This window comes from Xenopus laevis, chromosome 2L (assembly GCF_017654675.1).
Source record: "Xenopus laevis strain J_2021 chromosome 2L, Xenopus_laevis_v10.1, whole genome shotgun sequence".
NCBI classification, from domain to species: Eukaryota; Metazoa; Chordata; class Amphibia; order Anura; family Pipidae; genus Xenopus; species Xenopus laevis.
The window spans coordinates 36,041,702-36,062,516 of record NC_054373.1 but is presented as its reverse complement, the minus strand read 5'-3'; the positions used below and the strand labels follow the sequence as shown (position 1 = coordinate 36,062,516).

At 38.7% G+C, this 20,815-nt stretch overlaps 1 protein-coding gene across 2 annotated transcripts in view; it reads left to right on the top strand.

The window, feature by feature from the left end:
• The window catches only part of rpa1.L (replication protein A1 L homeolog), a 36,763-nt gene extending 16,964 nt beyond the window's left edge, over positions 1 to 19,799 (top strand). Inside the window, exons 7-17 of one of the 2 annotated variants that reach the window (XR_005965216.1) lie at positions 1,186 to 1,309; positions 2,743 to 2,845; positions 4,976 to 5,044; positions 5,151 to 5,343; positions 5,430 to 5,569; positions 6,872 to 7,020; positions 8,256 to 8,388; positions 11,694 to 11,870; positions 13,835 to 13,946; positions 15,644 to 15,730; positions 18,664 to 19,799. Coding sequence is in view for 1 of the 2 variants with exons in the window: in NM_001088116.1 (NP_001081585.1) it covers positions 1,186 to 1,309; positions 2,743 to 2,845; positions 4,976 to 5,044; positions 5,151 to 5,343; positions 5,430 to 5,569; positions 6,872 to 7,020; positions 8,256 to 8,388; positions 11,694 to 11,870; positions 13,835 to 13,942; positions 15,644 to 15,730; positions 18,664 to 18,774 (1,394 nt within the window). In the remaining variant the exon portion in view is untranslated. 2 annotated transcript variants of the gene reach the window in all.
• Positions 19,800 to 20,815: the final 1,016 nt, after the last annotated feature.

Sequence of the window (20,815 nt, the reverse complement as noted above, 5' to 3'; positions counted from 1 at the left end):
ATTCCTAGTAGATATTTTAGTTTGCACTGGGTTAAACCAGATAATCTGTATAAATTAGGGTTTTCGGGCCTAACCACAAAAAATTTGCGTTTTTTCCCAATCCAATTTAATTATTTAATTGATAAAATAAGGCAAAATTGTGAATGGAAGTTTCGTTGAGCTTTGCTGAATTTGGCTTGTTATTACTTAGCACCCTACATATATATTTTACTTTTATTATATATTATCTATATTCTCTCATATTCTACTCTTATAAGCCAAGTTTTCTACCCCCCCAGGATGTCAAATACACCTGTGAATAGAAGCTGTGTTGGTAAACGTAAAAAATTTCTATTTTTGACCATGGTTAATCCGTGCGTAGTGCTGTGCAGTGGGCATATGCAAATATGGCTTGCTCTTGCTTTTTAGCACAAGTAATATGATCCATTATCTGGAAACCAGAGCTTTAAAATACCGAAAGGCCATGAAGTAGAACTAATAGTATAGTTACTAATTTGCATACATCAGTGTTGATGGGAAATATAACCTATTGCTTTTTTGTTTTATTGTTTACATTTTTTAGTAGACTTGATCTTTGATGATTCAATTTACAGAAATGCCCTCTTATCCAGAACAATCTTGGGTCAGAAGCACTTCAGAAAATAGTATAGCTGTATACCTTTTATAGCTAGGAACAGTGGAATATTTCTCCAAATTGCCCTTAAAAAGCAATAAAGGCTGCATATATGTATGTGGTTGTATAGGAACTCTACATAAGGAAAACATTTTTATTGTGGGGCTATCCATTTAAGTGTGGATGCTACTTGCCTGAGGCTGTGGAAGCCTTGTGGTTAAACGACCAGAGATTTACAGTGGCCCTTTCTACTCTGAATTCCGTAAATATCCTATAATTATCTGCATTGCAGACAGCCTTACTGTGTTTGTGAGTATGCTATCTAATCTTCCTCTGCTAGGCCCCTGGATAGCTCTTTATTTTTTCTGCATGATTCCTCTTGGGTCTTGTGGGTTCTTTAGTTATTTTTACTTCAATGTATTATGGAGACTTAAAAGCTTATGCGGTTTCTGACTGGAGGGTTAACCAGTGCACTCTTATTATGTGTGTCTAATAGTTCTGCATCTTTAAGTATGCTGTTTTACTTTGTAATCATCCTTAAGAGTTTGCCATGGATCTTTTTCTTACCACAGCTCCTCCTCCTTCAATGAACAGAGGAACGTCTAAATTGTTTGGAGGGGGAAGTTTATTGAACACACCTGGGGGATCTCAGTCCAAGGTAGTGCCCATTGCAAGTCTCAATCCTTACCAGTCCAAGTAAGTGCCATTCTCCACATGGATTTAACTTTTAATTACATAAACGGAATATTTTAACATGCAAAATATGGTAATAATGTGTCCTTTTTCACATTGTTTTGAATTTCTGTTGTTCCTGTTTTATGCTCTATGAAGTCGAGTACAGCCTGTGTAAGTTCCTTTAAAGTGGACCTGTCATCCAGACACAAACATCTGTATAATAAGTCCTTTTCAAATTAAACATGAAATCCAATTTCTATTTTTTATTAAAGCATTCATAGCTGTTGTAAGCTCATTTAAAAATCTCAACTGTCAATCAAATATTACCTGCTCCTCCTAGGCATAGAGGCGGGGCAGACAATTACTTTAACTTTCCATTCAGCACTTCCTAGATGTCACTGCTCTCCCCACATTCCCCCATTCTCTTCATCGTTTGTGTAGCCAGGGCAGGAGATGGACATCGGTTCCCCCATTCTGGTGCTCAAACAAGATTCTGAGATGATACAAGGCTTGACTTAATAATAGTGTCCACAAAATGTCTGCTGCCTGCTTGCTATAATTTTGAAATCCCAGACTGAAGTAAACAAGATTCAAATAATTTATACAGTGTAATTAAAGTTAATTTTGCTTGACTAATGTGATAAAATAGGATTTTGAATAATTTTTTGGGGTGATGGGTCCCCTTTAAGGTGCATATACATTTACACAAAACTGTCATTGAAAATAATTAACCGTTGCACTGATTGTTAGATATTGAAATATTGGAGTTATTACCCAGAGTTCCCTTTCATCCTATGAACCATTCAAACAATGAAACATCACTCTTGTGCGCTTGCACTCATTAACGTGTCCACATTAAACATTTTCCAACAATGTAGTCTTGGCATTGAAGTGAGTTTAGAAAATCCATTTCTTACTGTTTCTGCTTTTTCTTTTATCAAATCATTTTTTTTTTTTTTTTTCGGCAATGAAAGTTTCGTATTGATTCTTATCCTTGTTCTCTGTTCATTAGCGCATATTTTTTGTAGTTAGGAACACATGACCCACCCGACCATTGCTTTCCCAGCATAAACATTAAAATAGGAGGTATTATCTGCATATTAGACCATTTCCACAGTGGTTGTATCCGTGTAAACCTTGTCTGAGGTATTGAATTTTCTTTCCAAGGAGACTGCATGATGCTTGGGCATAATAGGGATCTTTTGCATACTGCTAGCAATTGATTTGATTTGTTGGCTGTGCTAGAGTTTGTAAAAGCTTCCTGTGGTACAACACACTTACTGCCTCTGTTTGGAAAGTGCTTAACGCTCTGTATTGACAGTACCTTGCCAGCAAGTCACTTCCTGAGCAGGCTTTCCGCTTTTCTGAAACAAAAAGTGCAAATAAAAAGGGTCTAAAGCATGATTAAGCACAGTCATTTTGCTGCTGGTAAACACTTTTTCTATCTTTCCAAGGTGGACGGTTCGTGCTAGAGTTACCAATAAAGGTCAGATCCGCACGTGGAGCAACTCCCGAGGGGAAGGGAAGCTATTTTCAATTGAGATGGTGGATGAGAGTGTAAGCACCCCGTGCTAATTTGATTCTTTCCTCTCACACGGGATATGGATTGCTAAAGTGATTTAACATTTTCCATATTGTAGTTGCCATTTCAGATGCAGACTTTGAAAGGTTATTAGCAGCAATCTGTTTTCCAGTGATTATTTTAGTGGTAATCAAACATACTTAATCATAATTTAAAAAAAAAAAAAAATGAAACTAAAGAAAATCCTCTGCAGAAATACTTTTTGTTTTGGGGACTGGTAAAAATAATTCGTAAAATCACAATATAAGAATGTTAGGACAGGTATGGGACCTGGGGTTTTCCGGATAACGAATCGTTCCGTAATTTTCATCTTCATACCTATTGGAAAATACTTTAAACATTTAATAATCCCAATAGGCTGGTTTTGCTTCCAATAAGGATTAATTATATCTTGGTTTGGATGATTTTATTATTACAGAGAAAAAGAAAATAATTTTCTAAAACTGGGATTATTTGATTATAATAGTCTGTGGGAGACTTGCTTTCCGTAATTCGGAGCTTTCTGTATAATGGGTCCTATACCTGTACTGTTTATTTCTCCTTTAATAGAAAGCACCATTTGGTAATGTAGCTAAAAACCTTTATTTGAATTGTTATTATACAGACTCAGAGCAGTTCTCACATTATACCACCCCACAGATAAATATACAGTGCTATCTTGTTTGTGCTGCAATCAAGCAGCGCATGTCTGCAATGGTTTGTGTGGAACCTCGTTACTACATTTAACCTCTGTTTCATACACACACCTGTCTCTAATTCAGTTCAGCCTTTCTCTTACTAATATAGTTGGTAGGGTTTCTTGAAAACCCCCAGTGTTGTCCATAGCCCTCTGCCAATTAATGGGCCACTCAGTACTCAGGATTGCTATATCTTCAGTGCCCCAAGTGGCACAAGTTTATTTAAAGGAGAAGGAAAGGTTAAAACTAAGCTTTATCAGAAAGGTCTATATAAATTACACAAGTAAAGTGTCCTCTGTCAAAAGAAACACTGCATTTCTTTCCTTTTATTGTGTACACAAGGGCTTCTGAATCAGACTTCCTGTTTTCAGCTTAAACCTCCAGGGTTAGGGCTTGAGCATGCTCAGTTTTTTCCCCTCCCTGTTGTAATCTAAGTCCAGAGCTATGAGTGAGCAGGGAGAGACTCGGGCAGTAAGTGATGTTACACCAAGCTAATATGGCAGCTGCAATCCTAAACAAACAGAGAGCTTTTAGAGCTGTTTACTCTGTTATGGTTGGTAATGCATTCTACAGAATAAAGTGTTTTAGCGTGCACTATTGTGGCTAATCTATTGGCTATAAACTGTCTCTGTAGCTTTCCTTTGTCTTTAAACCCTTGTTATCAAATTATGCTACATAATTTTTAACTGTCGTAGTCACACTAGAATTTGTTCTACTGCAGAGATAGGCATATTCTCAGGCATTGGCAAGGACAGCTCCTTCCCTAATTTCCAAAGCTGCCTGCAAATGTTCCCCAGCTACAAAGGCGGACTGCTAGCTTTTGTTTTTGCCCTTCTGACCTCCTAAATGATTTGAGTTGGGCAGGATTCGTCATTCCTTCTATTCTTGGTCACTTGCAAAAGAACGCAGTGACTAAAATGTTTTTCTGTGCAGATGTTGTTTCTCTGATGCAAGAGCAAAAATCTGTTATCAAATAATTAGCTCTTCTTGCCCTGGGTAAAGAGGGGGTGGATGAGTCATGTCGGAGCCTGGGCAGCGAATGCAAGTGGTGACATCTTTGGCATCAATTTGGTAATCACTATTTCGTAGCCCACACATCACGTGCTGCTGTCTTAAGCTAATTAGTAAATCATCTGCATTGTCATTAACCAGATAGAATATCTTCATGCATAGGCCACAAGTGTGTGTAAATAGACGTTACATGGTCATTCTGTTATACCAGCTAATAGGAAAAACACCAGACTATAGTTTTCTTCATGTGCCAAGTGTTAATGAGACTTGCACTGAACCGACCTGGCAGCAGTGTATTGTCTGGAATTCTCTCTTCTTTGCCGTCTGAAAACATAAGGTTAAGCTGTAATGTAGTAAATCCTTGTTGTCTGACATTGTAATATAGGTCAGTGCATTGCCGCCTTTATTTTTCTACAGGGTGAGATCCGAGCTACAGCTTTCAATGAGCAAGCTGACAAGTTCTTTTCCATTATTGAAGTCAACAAGGTAATTTTCTTAGTTTTTTCCCCCGTTCCAATGTTTTAAGAAGCAAAAGACTTTGACTCCGAGTACCTGCTGCTTTATTATGACCTTGCATTCTCCATCTGCCTAGGTGTATTACTTCTCCAAAGGCACACTAAAAATTGCCAACAAGCAGTACACCTCTGTGAAGAACGACTATGAGATGACTTTCAACAGCGAGACGTCTGTTATTCCCTGTGACGACTCTGCTGATGTCCCAATGGTGCAGTTTGAATTTGTATCTATTGGCGAATTAGAAAGCAAGAATAAAGATACCGTTTTAGGTGAGCATTGATGAATTACTCTTTTGGGATTCTACTCTTCAATGTCTGTTGCTTTCGCATTCTAACCTTTGTACATTTACCTAAAGATATCATAGGCGTTTGTAAGAATGTTGAAGAGGTAACCAAGGTCACAATAAAATCCAACAACAGAGAAGTTTCTAAGAGGAGCATCCATCTAATGGATTCATCTGGCAAAGTGGTCTCAACAACTCTGTGGGGTGAAGATGTAAGTTTCTGCAATTACACTGGAGTTTAACTGTTAATTACAGTAGCATCATTGGTTTGCTGTAACTGCAAATGTAAGGCATGGGTTGATAATGTGAAGAAAATGTCACAGAACAAAGATTAATGGACTATTCCTCCCTCTTTTAAACATTCCCCAATCAAAAAACCGAGGCATTAAAGGGGTTGTTCACCTTCAAATTAACTTCTAGTATGATGTAGAGACAGTGCTGGATTTACATAGTGGGCACCCCTAGGCCCGCTGCCATTCGTCGCCCCAGTCCCCTCCCTTTTATTCAGTAAAATTCTCATCATCGGCACCGGAATAATTGGTGATTGGTGCACAAGAGTTTTATAAAACTGTCATATCTCCTGTGCATCCCCAGTCGGAACCAATGTGAGTGTGGTTGGGCAGCATGCTGCCCCTAAAGTCCTGCTGCCCTAGGCCCGGGCCTTGGTAGCCTCTCCACAAATCCTGCCCTGTTTAGCGATTGATATTTTGTGGGAATTTGCAACTGGTTTTCATTTTATTATTATTATTTCAGGCTTTTAAGTTATTTAGGTTTTTATTCAGCAGCTCTCCTGTTTGCAATTTCACCAATCTAGTTGCTAGGGTCCATGATACCCTAACAACCATGCATTGATTTGAATAAGATATTAGAATATGAATAGGCGTGGACTGTAATAGAACGATGAATAATAAAAAGCTATAACAATAAATGTGTAGCTTTACCAATAATTTGTTCTTTAGCTTGGGACAGTGGCCCGCAATTGAAAGCTGGAAAGAGTCAGAAGAAAAATTAATTAGAAAAACTACTAAAAAAAATATATAATGAAGACCAATTGAAAAGTTGCTTAGCATTAGCTAACATACTAAATGTAAACTTAAAGGTAACACACTCCTTTAAAAGGGATATATACCCAACCCACAGTATCTTCTGAGCAGGTTTACAAGATACATTTGCTTTTGCCATTCATTCTGTCTAGTTAACCATTCATAATATTAGCAATGTAAAAGCTGATTTGCAAAAGGGCTACATTTTATATGGTTTGGTATCAATCTGGGATGGTAGTGATTTTTTTGGGGGGATACATCTTCTGACACCCATGAGTCATTTCTATTCATAGTTTAAACTGTCAAGTGTCTGGGCAGCACATACTTAAATGTGGTGTTGTTTTCTGCGCATAACAAAAGGCTTAAATGTTATGCGTCTGTGGGAATATGAGTGTTTTTGATTCTCAGCCCAGATTGTCTGTATAACCACTTTCTTGCTCTTAACTGATAATTTTTCATATTTCATAATAGGCCGATAAATTTGATGGCTCCCGACAGCCTGTTGTTGCAATCAAAGGAGCAAGGCTTTCAGATTTCGGAGGGCGATCACTTTCAGTCTTGTCGTCTAGCACCGTAATGATCAATCCTGATATTCCTGAAGCATTCAAACTCCGTGCATGGTAGGGCTTCTTTTTAGAAAACAAACCTTTTGTTCGTTGTGGCCTACTTAATGATTTAAATCCAGGCACTGTCCAGTTTTGTCATCTTCTACTGCAGTTCTTTTATCTGCACGCTGGTGGGCACTGCATCTATGCTAAATACCTCATACATAGCATTCATCCATCAACTGCAGTAAGACATTTTTACGTGTGATGAGCTTTCAAAGAATAATAACCTAACCAACTGTAAACTCTTTCATACAGTCTCTCATTTATATCTGACGCATTTCTATCTGAAATAAAACAAAGGTTAAGGTAAATCCCACTTATTTAATTACACAAATACATTTAGTTGACCTGCAGTTCTCCAACAGGTTTGTACCTTTAAAAATACTAGATGTTTTATGATTACCTATTACAGCTGCAACTTCTGTGTTAAAGCAAAACAAAATGGCAGATAAATGGAGCATCTAAATCTAAATGTTTGACTTGCGATCACCTGCATTTCTAGTGTTTTCTCATTGTCCATATTTACATATAGTATTATATAGTGAATAAAGTACCCCCTCTTGTAAAATATAAGGATATTATAAGTTACCGAGGAGTTTCATGACCATATAAAAACACGAGGCCGAAGGCCGAGTGTTTTTATACAGGTCCTGGAACTCCGAGGTAACTTATAATATCCTCATATTTTACAACTGGGGGTACTTTATTAATTATAATACACAAATTTTAGTGACTCATGTGACAGAAATTACATCACTACTCACCGTTTATAACTGATGACATCACTACTCACCGTTTATAACTGATGACATCACTACTCACCGTTTATAAGGATATAAATTACAAGATATTCATGGCTTTTGTGTATTATATTGTATGTAATATATCTTTCTGGCTGAGGAGAATCCTTAATGTAATACATTATCTGGACCAAGCCTAAAAACAGTTGCAAAGTTTTGCGTCTGTTCAAGCAGCTTATCAACAGGCGGTGTTTACTGACCTACGGTTTGAAGTAAAACATTTCATTTATTGGTAGTGGTTCACACTTGGCTGACTTGTGTCAGTGATTTTAATTGGGAGCCATTGTTTAAAAAAAAATGTATTTCCAAAAATTAACATTTGTTGAAAATCTTTCTGTAACATTCTCTTATTTTAAAGTGTCTTTACCAGCTGATGTCCTCAAATTAGACCTAGGTTTATTTTAGTAGCGGCAGGACTTAATGGAAACATTTGTTTCTCCTCCCAAGGTTTGACTCGGAGGGGCAAGTGGTAGAAGGAACATCAATCTCTGAATCTCGCGGTGGTGGAACGGGAGGTGGAAACACTAATTGGAAGTCTTTGTTAGAAGTGAAAAATGAAAACCTTGGCCATGGTGAAAAGGTAAAAATGTTATTGTCTAAGGCAGGGGTGCCCATGTTTATTTCATAGCAAGTATTTGGATTTGAAAAATTACACCAGTTTGTGGTGCTGCAATGTTTTGCAACAAACCAATTGCTAGATTGTAAGCCCTTGTGATCACATCTATGTGGCACTACTGTATACTTAATTATGAATAAACAATACAAATGATGTTAGCAGTTACTAGCAGTAGCTTTCTAATTTAAACGGTGGAATATTGAACCTGCCTTCCAAATGTTGTTGCACATCAATTCTTGGATTGGACTTTTTACTCTGCACTGCTCCATTTAGTTCCAGTTTCCTAAATAACAATTATGGGAAGTGTTTCAACTTTGCAAACATTATTATTATATAGGTGCAACATATTGACGCTCTATAGCAACGCATTATCTTTAACATGGAAAAAAGTTTCCTTGAAACAATGCCGGGTGCGTATTTTGCAACGTTCATTATGTAAAACCATGAGTTCAAAGCATGCTTGTTCAACTGCAGCAATGTTACTTTGGGCTCACAAATATGTTTTGAAATTGTGAAGAAATTGAAGATGAGAGCTACCTGGATGTGAGTATTGATGTTCAAACCAAGGCTTCATATACTGTAAACAGGCAACCGTTTCTTTATGCTGCCCTACAATTAGTATAATTATTAAAGTAAATCTATTGTAGATAGTATTCTAACCATTCGGCACCAAATCTACAGAAGAATCCACTACTTAAAGGTTGCACTGACTGATTAAAACATATAGTTCAGGCTAATGGCACATTAACGTTTCTGATGCTTTTGTCAGAAAATAGAGCTATAATAAGTATGCCAGATATTGTCTCTAAAAATTGCCATGTTTATATCACATACAGGCAGTAAGTACTTTGAATGCAGATGTCAAAATTCTCTGAATATTCTACAGCTTTTAAAAGAGCACTATGAAGTTGGTATATTCACTTGTCTCCCTCCTATACAGCACTGGATATACAGCTGGTTACACTGGTGCTGGGGTTAGATTATGGACATTCCACCAGATATAAGTAGTTGCTGAAGAGAAAAAAAACATGATGGATGTAGCTAAGGAAGGTAGTGGATCTCTGCCTGAGAAGATCCGGGTATCCGCTCCTCTACTATTCGATGTGCCTGTACCCAAATACATTTCCTTGGCTTGGGTGCAGACAGATGCAGTGGAATCTGCTGCTGAAACGCAAGATTTTGCGCCTAAATCGTTTCTCTGCCTGCACCGGAGCCGAGGCAATGTATTCGGGTGAGAGCAGAGGAGTGGATTTTCTGCCTGTGTTTCTTTGCAGGCTAAATGTGGCTATACACGGGCCGATAAAAGCTGCTGACAGACCGAGTCGGCAGCTTATTGGCCCGTGTATGGGGGCCCCCGACGGGCTTCCCCGATCGAGATCTGGCCGAAAGTCGACCAGATCTCGATCGGATGGGGTTAAAAATCCCGTCGGATCGCGGCCGCATCTGTTCGTTGATGCGGTCCCTCGATCCGACCGCCCATTTGCGAACGCTAGGATCCGATCGTTGGGCCCTAGGGCCCACGATCGGATCAGCCCGATATTGCCCACCTCAAGGTGGGCATATCGGAGGGAGATCCGCTCGTTTGGCGACATCGCCAAACGAGCGGATCTATCCATGTATGTTTACCTTAAGATCCACTACATATGGCCCTAGTAAAACAATTATAATCAAATACTAATTTAATGCTTAACTTTTATTTGTGACTTTGATACGGGTCTTGCCTCAATTTTGCCGCAGCCCAGCTACTTGTTTCATAAAAGAACAGTATTTTAGTATTTTACTTGAGTGGATGCTCTAATGCCACTTAGAAAACAGTCTAAAATTCTTATGCCCGAGAGATGCTTTGCTCACAAGTTATTCTTTTGTAAAGCAAATTGGATAGCTCTCTCGTTTCATGAAAGATGTCCAGTAGAGGTCACGGTTTTGTTATTTTCGGCTGAGGTTAATTTCTCTAAGCAATCATGGCTGATTCCACTGAATTACCTGAGATTAAATAAGACTCAGCAGCATCGTGTGCCTCTGCTAGTGCAAGCAAAAAATATATGCACTTGGTGACAACAGTGACCTCTACCTTTCTAACTGCACAAAAATTAGCCTGTGGCAAATTGCAAGGTCTTTTCTTAAATAAGGAGACTTATTCAGGTAAAGTTTTTTTTTTTTTTTTTTATTTTAAGTTGCAATGCCTATTTGTGACATACATAGTAAGTAAGGTTGAAAAAAAAAAACACGCGACTTATCAATTTCAACCTTGTATATTCCTATTTGTTGTAAAAGCACCCAGAGTTTACAACTCACATACGATTAAAATCCCTCTTTTTACAAATAGTTTAACAACTGAGCACAGTGGCATCATATTTTCTTCTCTAGTGCTAGGGAGGGCATGAAATCCATTTAGTTTTGCATGGTAGACACCATTCTGAGAAATGGGCTGCTGTTCTAGTTTATTTAAAGGGATACTGTCATGGGAAAAAAAAAGAATTTCAAAATGAATCCGTTAATAGTGCTGCTCCAGAAGAATTCTGCACTGAAATCCATTTCTCAAAAGAGCAAACAGATTTTTTTTATATTCAATTTTGAAATCTGACATGGGGCTAGACATATTGTCAATTTCCCAGCTGCCCCAAGTCATGTGACTTGTGCTCTGATAATCTTCAATCACTCTTTACTGCTGTACTGCAAGTTGGAGTGATATCACCTCCTCCCTTTTTCCCCCCAGCAGCCAAACAAAAGAACAATGGGAAGGTAACCAGATAGCAGCTCCCTAACACAAGATAACAGCTGCCTGGTAGATCTAAGAACAGCACTCAATAGTAAAATCCCATGTCCCACTGAGACACATTCAGTTACATTGAGAAGGAAAAACAGCAGCCTGCCAGAAAGCATTTCTCTCCTAAAGTGCAGGCACAAGTCACATGACCAGGGGCAGCTGGGAAAATTGACAATATGTCTAGCCCCATGTCAGATTTCAAAATTGAATATAAAAAAATCTGTTTGCTCTTTTGAGAAATGGATTTAAGTGCAGAATTCTGCTGGAGCAGCACTATTAACTGATTAATTTTGAAAAAAAAAAAGTTTTTTCCCATGACAGTATCCCTTTAAGTTAATACAGCCCAGCTTTCTGCATAGGATGCAGGGACTGGGGAATAAACTAGTTTATTAAAAGCAAGTTATTTCTGATTTTATGTGTTTTGTACAGTAGTATTGCATCAGGACTATCTCCAAGACAAGTGATCACAGATTCAGCAAATTCTACTCTTTCACTATTTCAGGCAGATTATTTCACCAGCGTTGCTACAATCGTGTATCTTCGGAAGGAAAACTGTCTCTATCAGGCCTGCCCCTCACAAGACTGTAACAAAAAGGTGATAGATCAACAGAATGGCCTTTTCCGCTGTGAAAAATGTAACAAAGAATTTCCAAACTTCAAATATCGTCTCATCCTTTCAGTAAGTATAGAGGTGCTTTTATAGCCCCTTCTAAGAAATCAATGAATGACTAAACTAAATTTTAAAGGAAATGTAGACCTATGCATTGGGCATGTAGATGTACGATGTAACAAATTGTTTGTTAAAGGCAAGGAGTAGACATGTTAGATTATGCCTTTAAAGCAATATAGATGTTTTTGCAAAGTGTTCGAGTGTAGTGTAAGGATTCACTGCTCGGGATGACACTGCTGAGCTGTTTCAGTGTAACGTATATTGGGTCCATGACTATTCTAAGCAAATGGAGTCTCCCTCCATCTGAGCAGTTGTACAATTGCTCTCTCTTGGAATGCATTCATTTACTGTGCCACTTGCACTACCATGTTGCTTTAATCTCTCATTTCTCCTTGCATACTCCCTTCACCTGTTTCTCTTTCCTTTGCCTTTCTGCACCCTACTCCTTATAAACTGGTGAAGTACCAGGCCACTAGCGAACCCCAAATGACTAGTATTTTTAATATAGTACATATATTAGTCCTCTGTACTGCCCGCTTGTTTTTATTAAGTTTTATCGTCACTAGTAAATAGGTGGCCTCATTTGAAATCTTTACTTTATGGTGTTTACTGGGTTGTATAATTACAGCTTGAATTTTAATGCAATAAAACAATTGTAGAACATAGCAACTGCTGTATAATGTAGTTTAAATGTTTCTCTCTTACTCTTGTCATTGATCCAAATAAAAAAATTCTACAGCTCAAATCTCCTGCCAAGTTCTTCCTCTGAGAAGTCTTTGTACTTGTGGAAAGACCACAAAAGTGAATCCACTCTTATTAGTACAGCAGTCCATATTGTGTTTGTGTTGCAAGATTATCAAAGGCACAGAGGCTGTCCTATTTCCAGCAATTTAGTTTTTATTTTATAAACTGAATTTTATTTTGTTGTTGCAATATCTGGTTATAAGAAGTACTCTCGTTAACCAGACGCATACATGGCTTTGATGCATTGAGAAACTAAACATTATGAAAAATAAGTTGCAGTTTTGAGAGGGCAATAAAGGCCAGGCCTATAGTAAGCCTTCCCGCAGGAGCCAGGTGCTGATCCGGCTGCAACAGTGGCTCCTGCTTCAGAAGCTGAACCTGTTTGTGCTTGTCTGAAATGAATTTATATGTTGGAGTGGGAAGATAATTCTAGTTCCTGTGAAAGGCTGCCAGTTCCCTACATGCGGCATCACCAGTTTCGTGCAAGTGCTCATTGGCCCTGACCTACTGGTAGAGCGATTCTTTCTTCTCACAGGCTCGTTCTAGACATCATCCCTCAGCAGCTGGGCCAGCTTACAATCAAGCTGTTTAATGCCTGTTCAAATCCCTAATAATCTAAAATGCGAGTTGATTCTTGTGGAATATATAAAAAAAAAATAGCAGGCTGAAATTTTTTAATTTTTTTTTTAACCTCAAATCTCATTTTCTCTGCCTTACTCAAATCTTTCATCAGCAGTAGGACACAAGTGTGCCTTTCTATTAACCTGATGTGGACAGTTCTTCAATTTCGCAATGCTTCGATTATGCCAGTGCCTCCGTTTCAAAACAAATCTCTTTTGCAGGCTTAGCTCTGTGACAAACGTTGCCTAATTTTCAAATTATTTAATTATCCTTACAAAGGAGAACTAAAGCTCAACTAAGGGATTTATTTAAACATGCTGCACTTTGGGTTCATATCAGCTCAGGGGTACCACATTCATTCTGCCTCTGAAGATGCCCTCATTAGAAACCTTCTTTTCTTTTCTCCTAATTCATAGTATATACTTTATACTCCAAAAAACACTAAAAATACTCTGCCAACTGCCTTTGAATTCTGTAAATTGAAGAGCTCCTTATAACAAGCTCTCCCTTTAAGCTGCCATCAGTGCTTTATTCCAACCCTTAAAAATACGTCAGCTGGCAGGATTCTTTCTTAGAGCTGATTTTCTCTGTATGGTTCTATTTTGCAGGCTAACATTGCTGACTTTGGGGAGAATCAGTGGATTACCTGCTTCCAAGAATCTGCTGAGAGTATTCTGGGCCAGAATGCTACTTATCTTGGAGAACTTAAGGAAAAAGTAAGTTGCAGAAGCACGTAAGAAAATCATAGCTATATATTTGTTTAGTGCAGACTGAGCTTTGCAAATGGTATGATTTCCTATGTTCCCGCTCTGAAGTATATACTCTATTGAATGGGTGAATATTTGTGCAGGTTTATCCCTAAATGGCAAAGAGGTGCTCGAGCCTAATAGATGTCTAAGACTGGGTTGTATTTTTTTGAATGCAGTTCGCCACTTGCACAAAATGAAGGCTTGGTAATAAACCCTATATAATATTTACCGCAGGGCAACCGTGAGAGAGGAATTAAAGGATAAAGCAGAGTGTTGCCTTTCATTACACCTGTAGAAGCGTTGCAGGATACCTGCTTTTTATTAGCTTTATAACCACAGGGAAGACACTGCTCAACATGGGAGGAAAGAGAATCATGATTTTGTCCATGGATGTATTAAAATCCAGTTTTTATCAGTTGCATGTTAAACTCTGCAGTTGTTTAAAGGGCTGTTCTACCAAACGGCTCCTTTTTTTGAAAGGACAACTCATCCCCCTAAAAAAAAACACGGCAGCTTTTTCGGTTAGTTTACACAAGGAGATTCGGGGAGATTTCGACTAATCGCCTCGTCTTCTGAGCGACAATCTCCCCGAACTACAATGAGAAGTCGCCTGCGCTAATGCACACGCGGCGATGCATTTTCCATAGTCACCCGAAGTTTCCTCATGGAGCATTTCCACTAAAACTGCATTCAGTTGAATATTGTCAGTCGAATTCTGCTGAAAAAGGCCGAATCCCGAACCTAATCCTGATTCGGTGCATCCCTAATTATTATTCTAGAGAAAAAGTAAATAATTTTTTAAAAGGTAGAATTATTTGCTCAATGGAGTCTATTGGAGATTGTCTTCCTGTTATTCAGATCTTTCTGGATAAGGGATCCCATACTTGAACAAGGGTGGATTTTGAGTCTTCTCTGATGCGCAGTGTACTAGGAACACTCAAACATTTCTGTGTTCACATTCGCCTTCTTTAGAGAAGGTACTCCACTCTGATTGTAACGGGAACAGGAGTCTAATGCATCATGATTTTCTATTTTTCTTAATCGCCTATTAGAATTTAAAATTTTGCGGCATCAGCCATTGAAATGTGAAAAGATGAATGCAGATGGCGTTTTATTTTTGTCACCTTTCTCCTTATGTAAATAGATGCAGATTAAAAGGCAGTTGTGTTGGGAAAGAAAGCAAGGATTTAGGAAGTTACATTCACTGCTCCACCATATTTGTGATAAACAATCTTTGTGTAAAAAAAACACAGATGCCTTGTGTTGCTTTGCAAGGACAAGAGCCCGATTTACAGCATAAATATCTGTTTATGGAAGATATTGATTATAAGTGATTCTAACAAGCCTTTTGCACATCTTGAAGGTTTTGTCTTTATTTATCTGAAAGCAAACGGCTCTTACTCATCTCTCCAGCAAAAAAAAAAAATGCTCTCTGCTGCTTTTCATTTAAAAGTAGTCTGTGGGTGTCCACACTTACAGCGAGAACATTCTTTGTTGAATAAATTCCTTCTAGGGAGAGAGGAAAGGACTTTTTATTTTTTTTTCCCTGATGACTGCTGAGCTGTTTTGACAAGTTTAAAGGTGCAATTAGTTCCCAGACTGAGGGAGCTTTCCACCGACTGATATGTCCTTTTTCAACTCTGAAACCTTTCTCTGCTCAACTTGCAGAACGAACAAGCCTATGATGAGGTGTTTCAGAATGCCAACTTCCGTTCTTACACGTTCAGGGCTCGAGTCAAGCTGGAGACATACAATGTGAGTATATTCTACCGCTGTTATAAGGTTAACGGACACTTTTTTTTTTTTTTTTTTTAGTCTACTTTTAATAGCCAAACGTTCCAGCAATGTTCACACATTCTTACTCTTGAGCCACATTTAAATGTAAAAAGAGTTGGGCAGCAACACAAGCATGAAAAAAGTCCCTGAGGGCACCAAATAAGGTTTTGAGGTTATTGGTTATTTGGTAGCCCTTGTATGGACTGACAGGCTAAAAGTGGTTTTATGTGTAAGTACTTCTGGTTTAATGCAACCAAAACCTGCTTCCAAGGCTGGAATTCAAAAAAAAAAAAAAGAACCTGTTTTGAGGCCACTGAGAGCAACATCCAAGCGGTTGGTCAACATGTTGCTTGCGAGCCACTGGTTGGGGATCACTGTCTTAGAGCATTCGGTTTACTTTTGAACTTAAAGGAGAATTCAACCCATAGTTTACCCTGGTTAGACAACCCCCCCCCCCATCCGGGCAAATGCCCCTAATTTTTTACTCGCCCCTCCGTGCAGATTCTGGCCTCGGAGTTCACGGCAGCTATCTTCTTTCTTCTGCCTTTTTTCGGACGTTCCGGCACATGCGTAATTGGAGTAAATTTCCGGTCCCAAACCACTGTGCATGGGACGAAAATTTCTGTGACTTTCGGCGCATGCGCAGTTGTTTGGGACCAGAAATTTACTCCAACTGCTCATGCGCCTAAAATGCCGTCAATACACGAAGATAACCGGAGAAGAAGAAGATGGCTGCTATGAGGCCAGAATCTTCATGGAGGGGTGAGTAAAAAATTAGGGGCATTTGTGTGTGGGGGGGGCAGTTAGGCTGGGGGAGGCGGGAGCGGGGTCTACCCAAGGTAGGGGGGGAGGGGTTTTTTAAACTACCAGTTGAATTCTCATTTGAGCTCAAAAGTAAACCGAAAGCTCTAAGACACTGATCCCCAACCAGTGGCTCGCAAGCAACATGTTTACCAACCACTTGTTCTCGGTAGCCTCAAAACAGATGCTTTTATTATTATTTTTTGGAATTACAGCCTTGGAAGTAGGTTTTGGTTGCATTAAACCAGAAGTACTTACAAATTAACTACGGGTTGAATTCTCCTTTAAAGGAGAACTAAAACGTAACTAAAGAAGTTGGGTGGAAATGTACGTTTTGGGCTTCTGTACCAGACCAATAGAAACACAGCCCTTTAGCAGTAAAGATCTGTGCCTCCAAAGATGTCCCAGTAGCTCCCCATCTTCTTTTCTGCTGATTCACTGCACATGCTCTGTGCTGCTGTCACTTACTGAGCTTAGGGAAAGAAGCACAAGGTACTGAATATATTTAATATAAATGTCAAATTATAAGTCTGAGTAGTAAATCAGATTATTGGTACATGGCAGCTAAAAAAACAGCACAAATAGCATCAGAATTTAATAATCTGCCTTGTTGCCTTCTATGACAGGCCAGCCTCATATTGTGCTTTATTCTTTGCGACAACCCGTAAGCTTAGCTTCTCAACAGCTACTCCCAGGCATGTATGCGTTGCAGTTGCTCCAAAATCCAAGATGGGGAAACTCCTGAGACAACTTTGAAGATCTGAATCATTACTACTATACAGATGCTGAACCTTTAGGCTGGTCCAATATATAAAATACGGCATTTCTAGCCATATTCATTTTTAGAATTTAGTTCTCTTGTAAGAGGCTTTGCTTGGGTTTAACCATAGAACAGGCAAATGATGGTACATTGTGCTTGTGCAGTAGGGTAAATTTAGTAAGAATACTTTTACAGTGTACTTTTGCTCTGCCGCACACATGTACAGCTCAGCAAAGCAACAGAGAATATGATGGTTGCACATTACTTAGTAGAATATTACCCTTGACCAGTGAATCTCTGGAGGGTGGCTAACAACTTGGAATTTGTGATTAAGCCTTTCCTTGTCATTTACTGACATTCTCTGTTTATTTAACTCCTGTTTGGGAGTTCCAGAATTTTATGTGGATGTAAAGTGGCCTTGAATATTTATTACAATCATAAAATGGATGCATAAACTGTACAACATTAAGGAGTCAGAAGTTGGTAGGCTGTTTTTTTTTATTCAGCATGCATAATGTAGAGCTGCCTAAAGTTTCAACACATTAGGTTAATCGATACTTAACATCAAATTAATCCACGCAGGAATTTAGGAGATGATAACAATATTCAAAGACTTAAAGGAATTGTTCAGTGTAAAAATAACTGGGTAAGTAGGCAAGCTGTGCAAAATAAAATTACAAAAAGTTTCTAATGTAGTTAGCCAAAAATATAATATATAAAGGCTGGAGTGACTGGATGTGTAACATAATAGCCAGAATACTACTTCCTGCTTTGCAGCTCTCTTGGTTTCCACTGATTGGTTAGCAAGCTGCAACCAATCAGTGACTTGATGGGGTCCATGGGTCATAACTGTTGCTTTTGAATCTGAGCTGAATGCTAAGGATCAATTACAAACTCACTGAACAGATATGTACCATATAAGCCCCTCTTTAAGTCGCTGACTAACTCAGATAAAAGCCAGAACACCATTTCCTGCTTTTCAGCTCTCTAACTCTGAGACATCCAGTCACTCCAGCCTTTATACATTACATTTTTGGCAAACGAACTAGCTAAGAAATATTTTTTTTATTTTGCACAGCCTATCGATTTACCCAGTTTGTTTTGTCACACTGAACTGTTCCTTTATGGGTGAGTGTGGTGAAAAACTGATGTGCTTGGAACTGTGGCTGAGTGTATAATATTGAGTGTTTTTAAGTCTGTGACCTTTTCTGAGCCAAGAGGGGAGCCCTTGCCAAAGATTGAACCTCCAAGGGCTATTTGAACAGAAAAGCAATGGCAAACACTGTTTAAGGCATAAACTGCTTTTATTTTTAGTTTCTAACCAGTGGTTTCTATTTTTTTTGTTTAAAAGGATGAATCTCGTATAAAGGCCACAGCCGTGGATGTGAAACCTGTTGACCACAAAGAATACTCTAGGAGGCTAATTATGAACATTAGGAAAATGGCAACTCAAGGTGTCTGATTTGCCATAAAGACCCTTTGATGAATCGCTTAAAAGATGCGGGAGCAAAAAATAAAATGTCCCAATACTAAAGCACTGAAGCTTAAACTGCATCATCTTCAAAACTGATATAACCATTAGCACTTGCTCCCCAGAGTGTCCAGCTCCACCAATTGAGCCGGAATAGATATAAGCATACGTTCTTTTCATTCCGCTTCCCTTACAACTCCCGTCAACAAAGCATTCGACATTGCTCTCTTATAGATGAGAAAAAAGGCCCCCAGCAGAAACCCATGGGGATGATCGTTTTGTCATTGCTTAACGTTTCATTCCGTACGTATCCCAGCTGCAGATGAGGTAATGAAAATACTTGGCACCCATTGGACATTTGTTTGCTTCATTTTTGTTTTGAGTGTATTTCTAAGCTAGCACATAAATATGCCATTACGTTTAAGGAGCACTTCAGTTATTTTAGCACTAGGTGCCATAAGTCCTATATTGTTTGGGGACTCCCTGTCTTCCTGTAAAAGACCTGGGGCTTCCAACCTCCTCTGCAAGTTCCTGCAGCAGCCGGATGGATGTGCCATACTGTTTGCGAACGCTTGGAATGACAATATGGAAGAATTATTAATCAAAGACCTATCTTTTCAATCTGAAGACTTTCCTTCGGGGGTTTAATAGACTGAGTCAGATGGCCCTGATATTAATCAAAATTCTCTCTTCTGAGGAGCTCTGATAAGCATTGACTCTCTGCCCCCTGGGGAAATCTGGCCAACTACAAAGCTTTGCTTTATTTTTCATTTAAATTAATATTTTGCTTTCTTGCTCTCCCCTTTTCTTGACAGTGTGTAATTGGCGAAGTTTGCCGTCTGTACATTTTTTTTTTTTTTACTGCTTCCCCTACATTTCAACTACTTTTCTATTATTTTTAATTTTTTTTTGGTCTTTCCTCAATGACTTGGAATGAATCGATGTAGTTCTAGTACGAAGAAGGGGGTACCCTTTTATTCTCTGAACGGAGTAAAAATAAAAAGTTTCGTTTTGCACGCGTGTTTTGCCTTTGTATAATCCTGTTTCTACTGCAAAGCAATTAATTTTCTTTTGGTGGAATAAGACGAGGAAAGCGGATATTTCCCAGGCTTATTACCATTTGCTTTTCTCGTAGGATTCTTGACTTTCACTGTTTTTGAAGAGCTGAGGCAGCATTTTTGCATGCTTTTATTGACGTGTGCAGAGCCCTTGGAAAGCAAGAAGGATTTAGAATTTGCCTAGAAAACCATAATTCTGCTGGTGGGGAAGCATTAGGAGCTCTGTGCTGCCCCAGTGAGGGCTTCATTATATTCACTGCATGCCTTTTTCCTTTGGATAACTTATCTGCAATAGAAATCAGTGTTGTAAAGAATCCAGGTCTGTAGTGCCGTCGTTTTGCTTCCTTCCTTGCCTGCACAGACAATCTACAACTAAAAACCGCTTTCCAAATGTCACCCACCATTTATATGAAGATGTAGCAAAACAATTACAGATTGTTACATTTACTGGCGTATAACAAAAACTAGCCTTTTGCTGTGTGTTTAGCATTATTGTAGAAAAAAAAAAAATCACAAAGGGCACTCCAATCCTAAAGCTGTTTTAATCGAAACATAAACGAAAATCCAACACAGTTCAGCCCCAGGCTTTCATCAGAGGTAAAAATAATCCTTATGCGTGATAAATTGGGTATGTAGGGGACGTACCCAGTATTCGTATATTTCTTTTGATTTTTTTGGATTCAGTAGCATATTCACTATTATATCTGGGGATTGTCAATATGGTAACACTTCCCCCCACAAAGTAATTAAAGGGGACCTGTCACCCAGACATAAAAAGCTGTATAATAAAAGTCCTTTTCATATTAAACATAAAATCCAAATTTTCTTTTTTATTAAAGCATTCATAGCAGTTGTAAACTAATTTAAAAATCTCAGCTGTCCATCAAATATTGCTGCCCCTCCTCTATGCCTCAGGCATAGGGGCGGGACAGGCAATTAATTTTTACTTTCCATTCAGCACTTCCTAGGTGTCA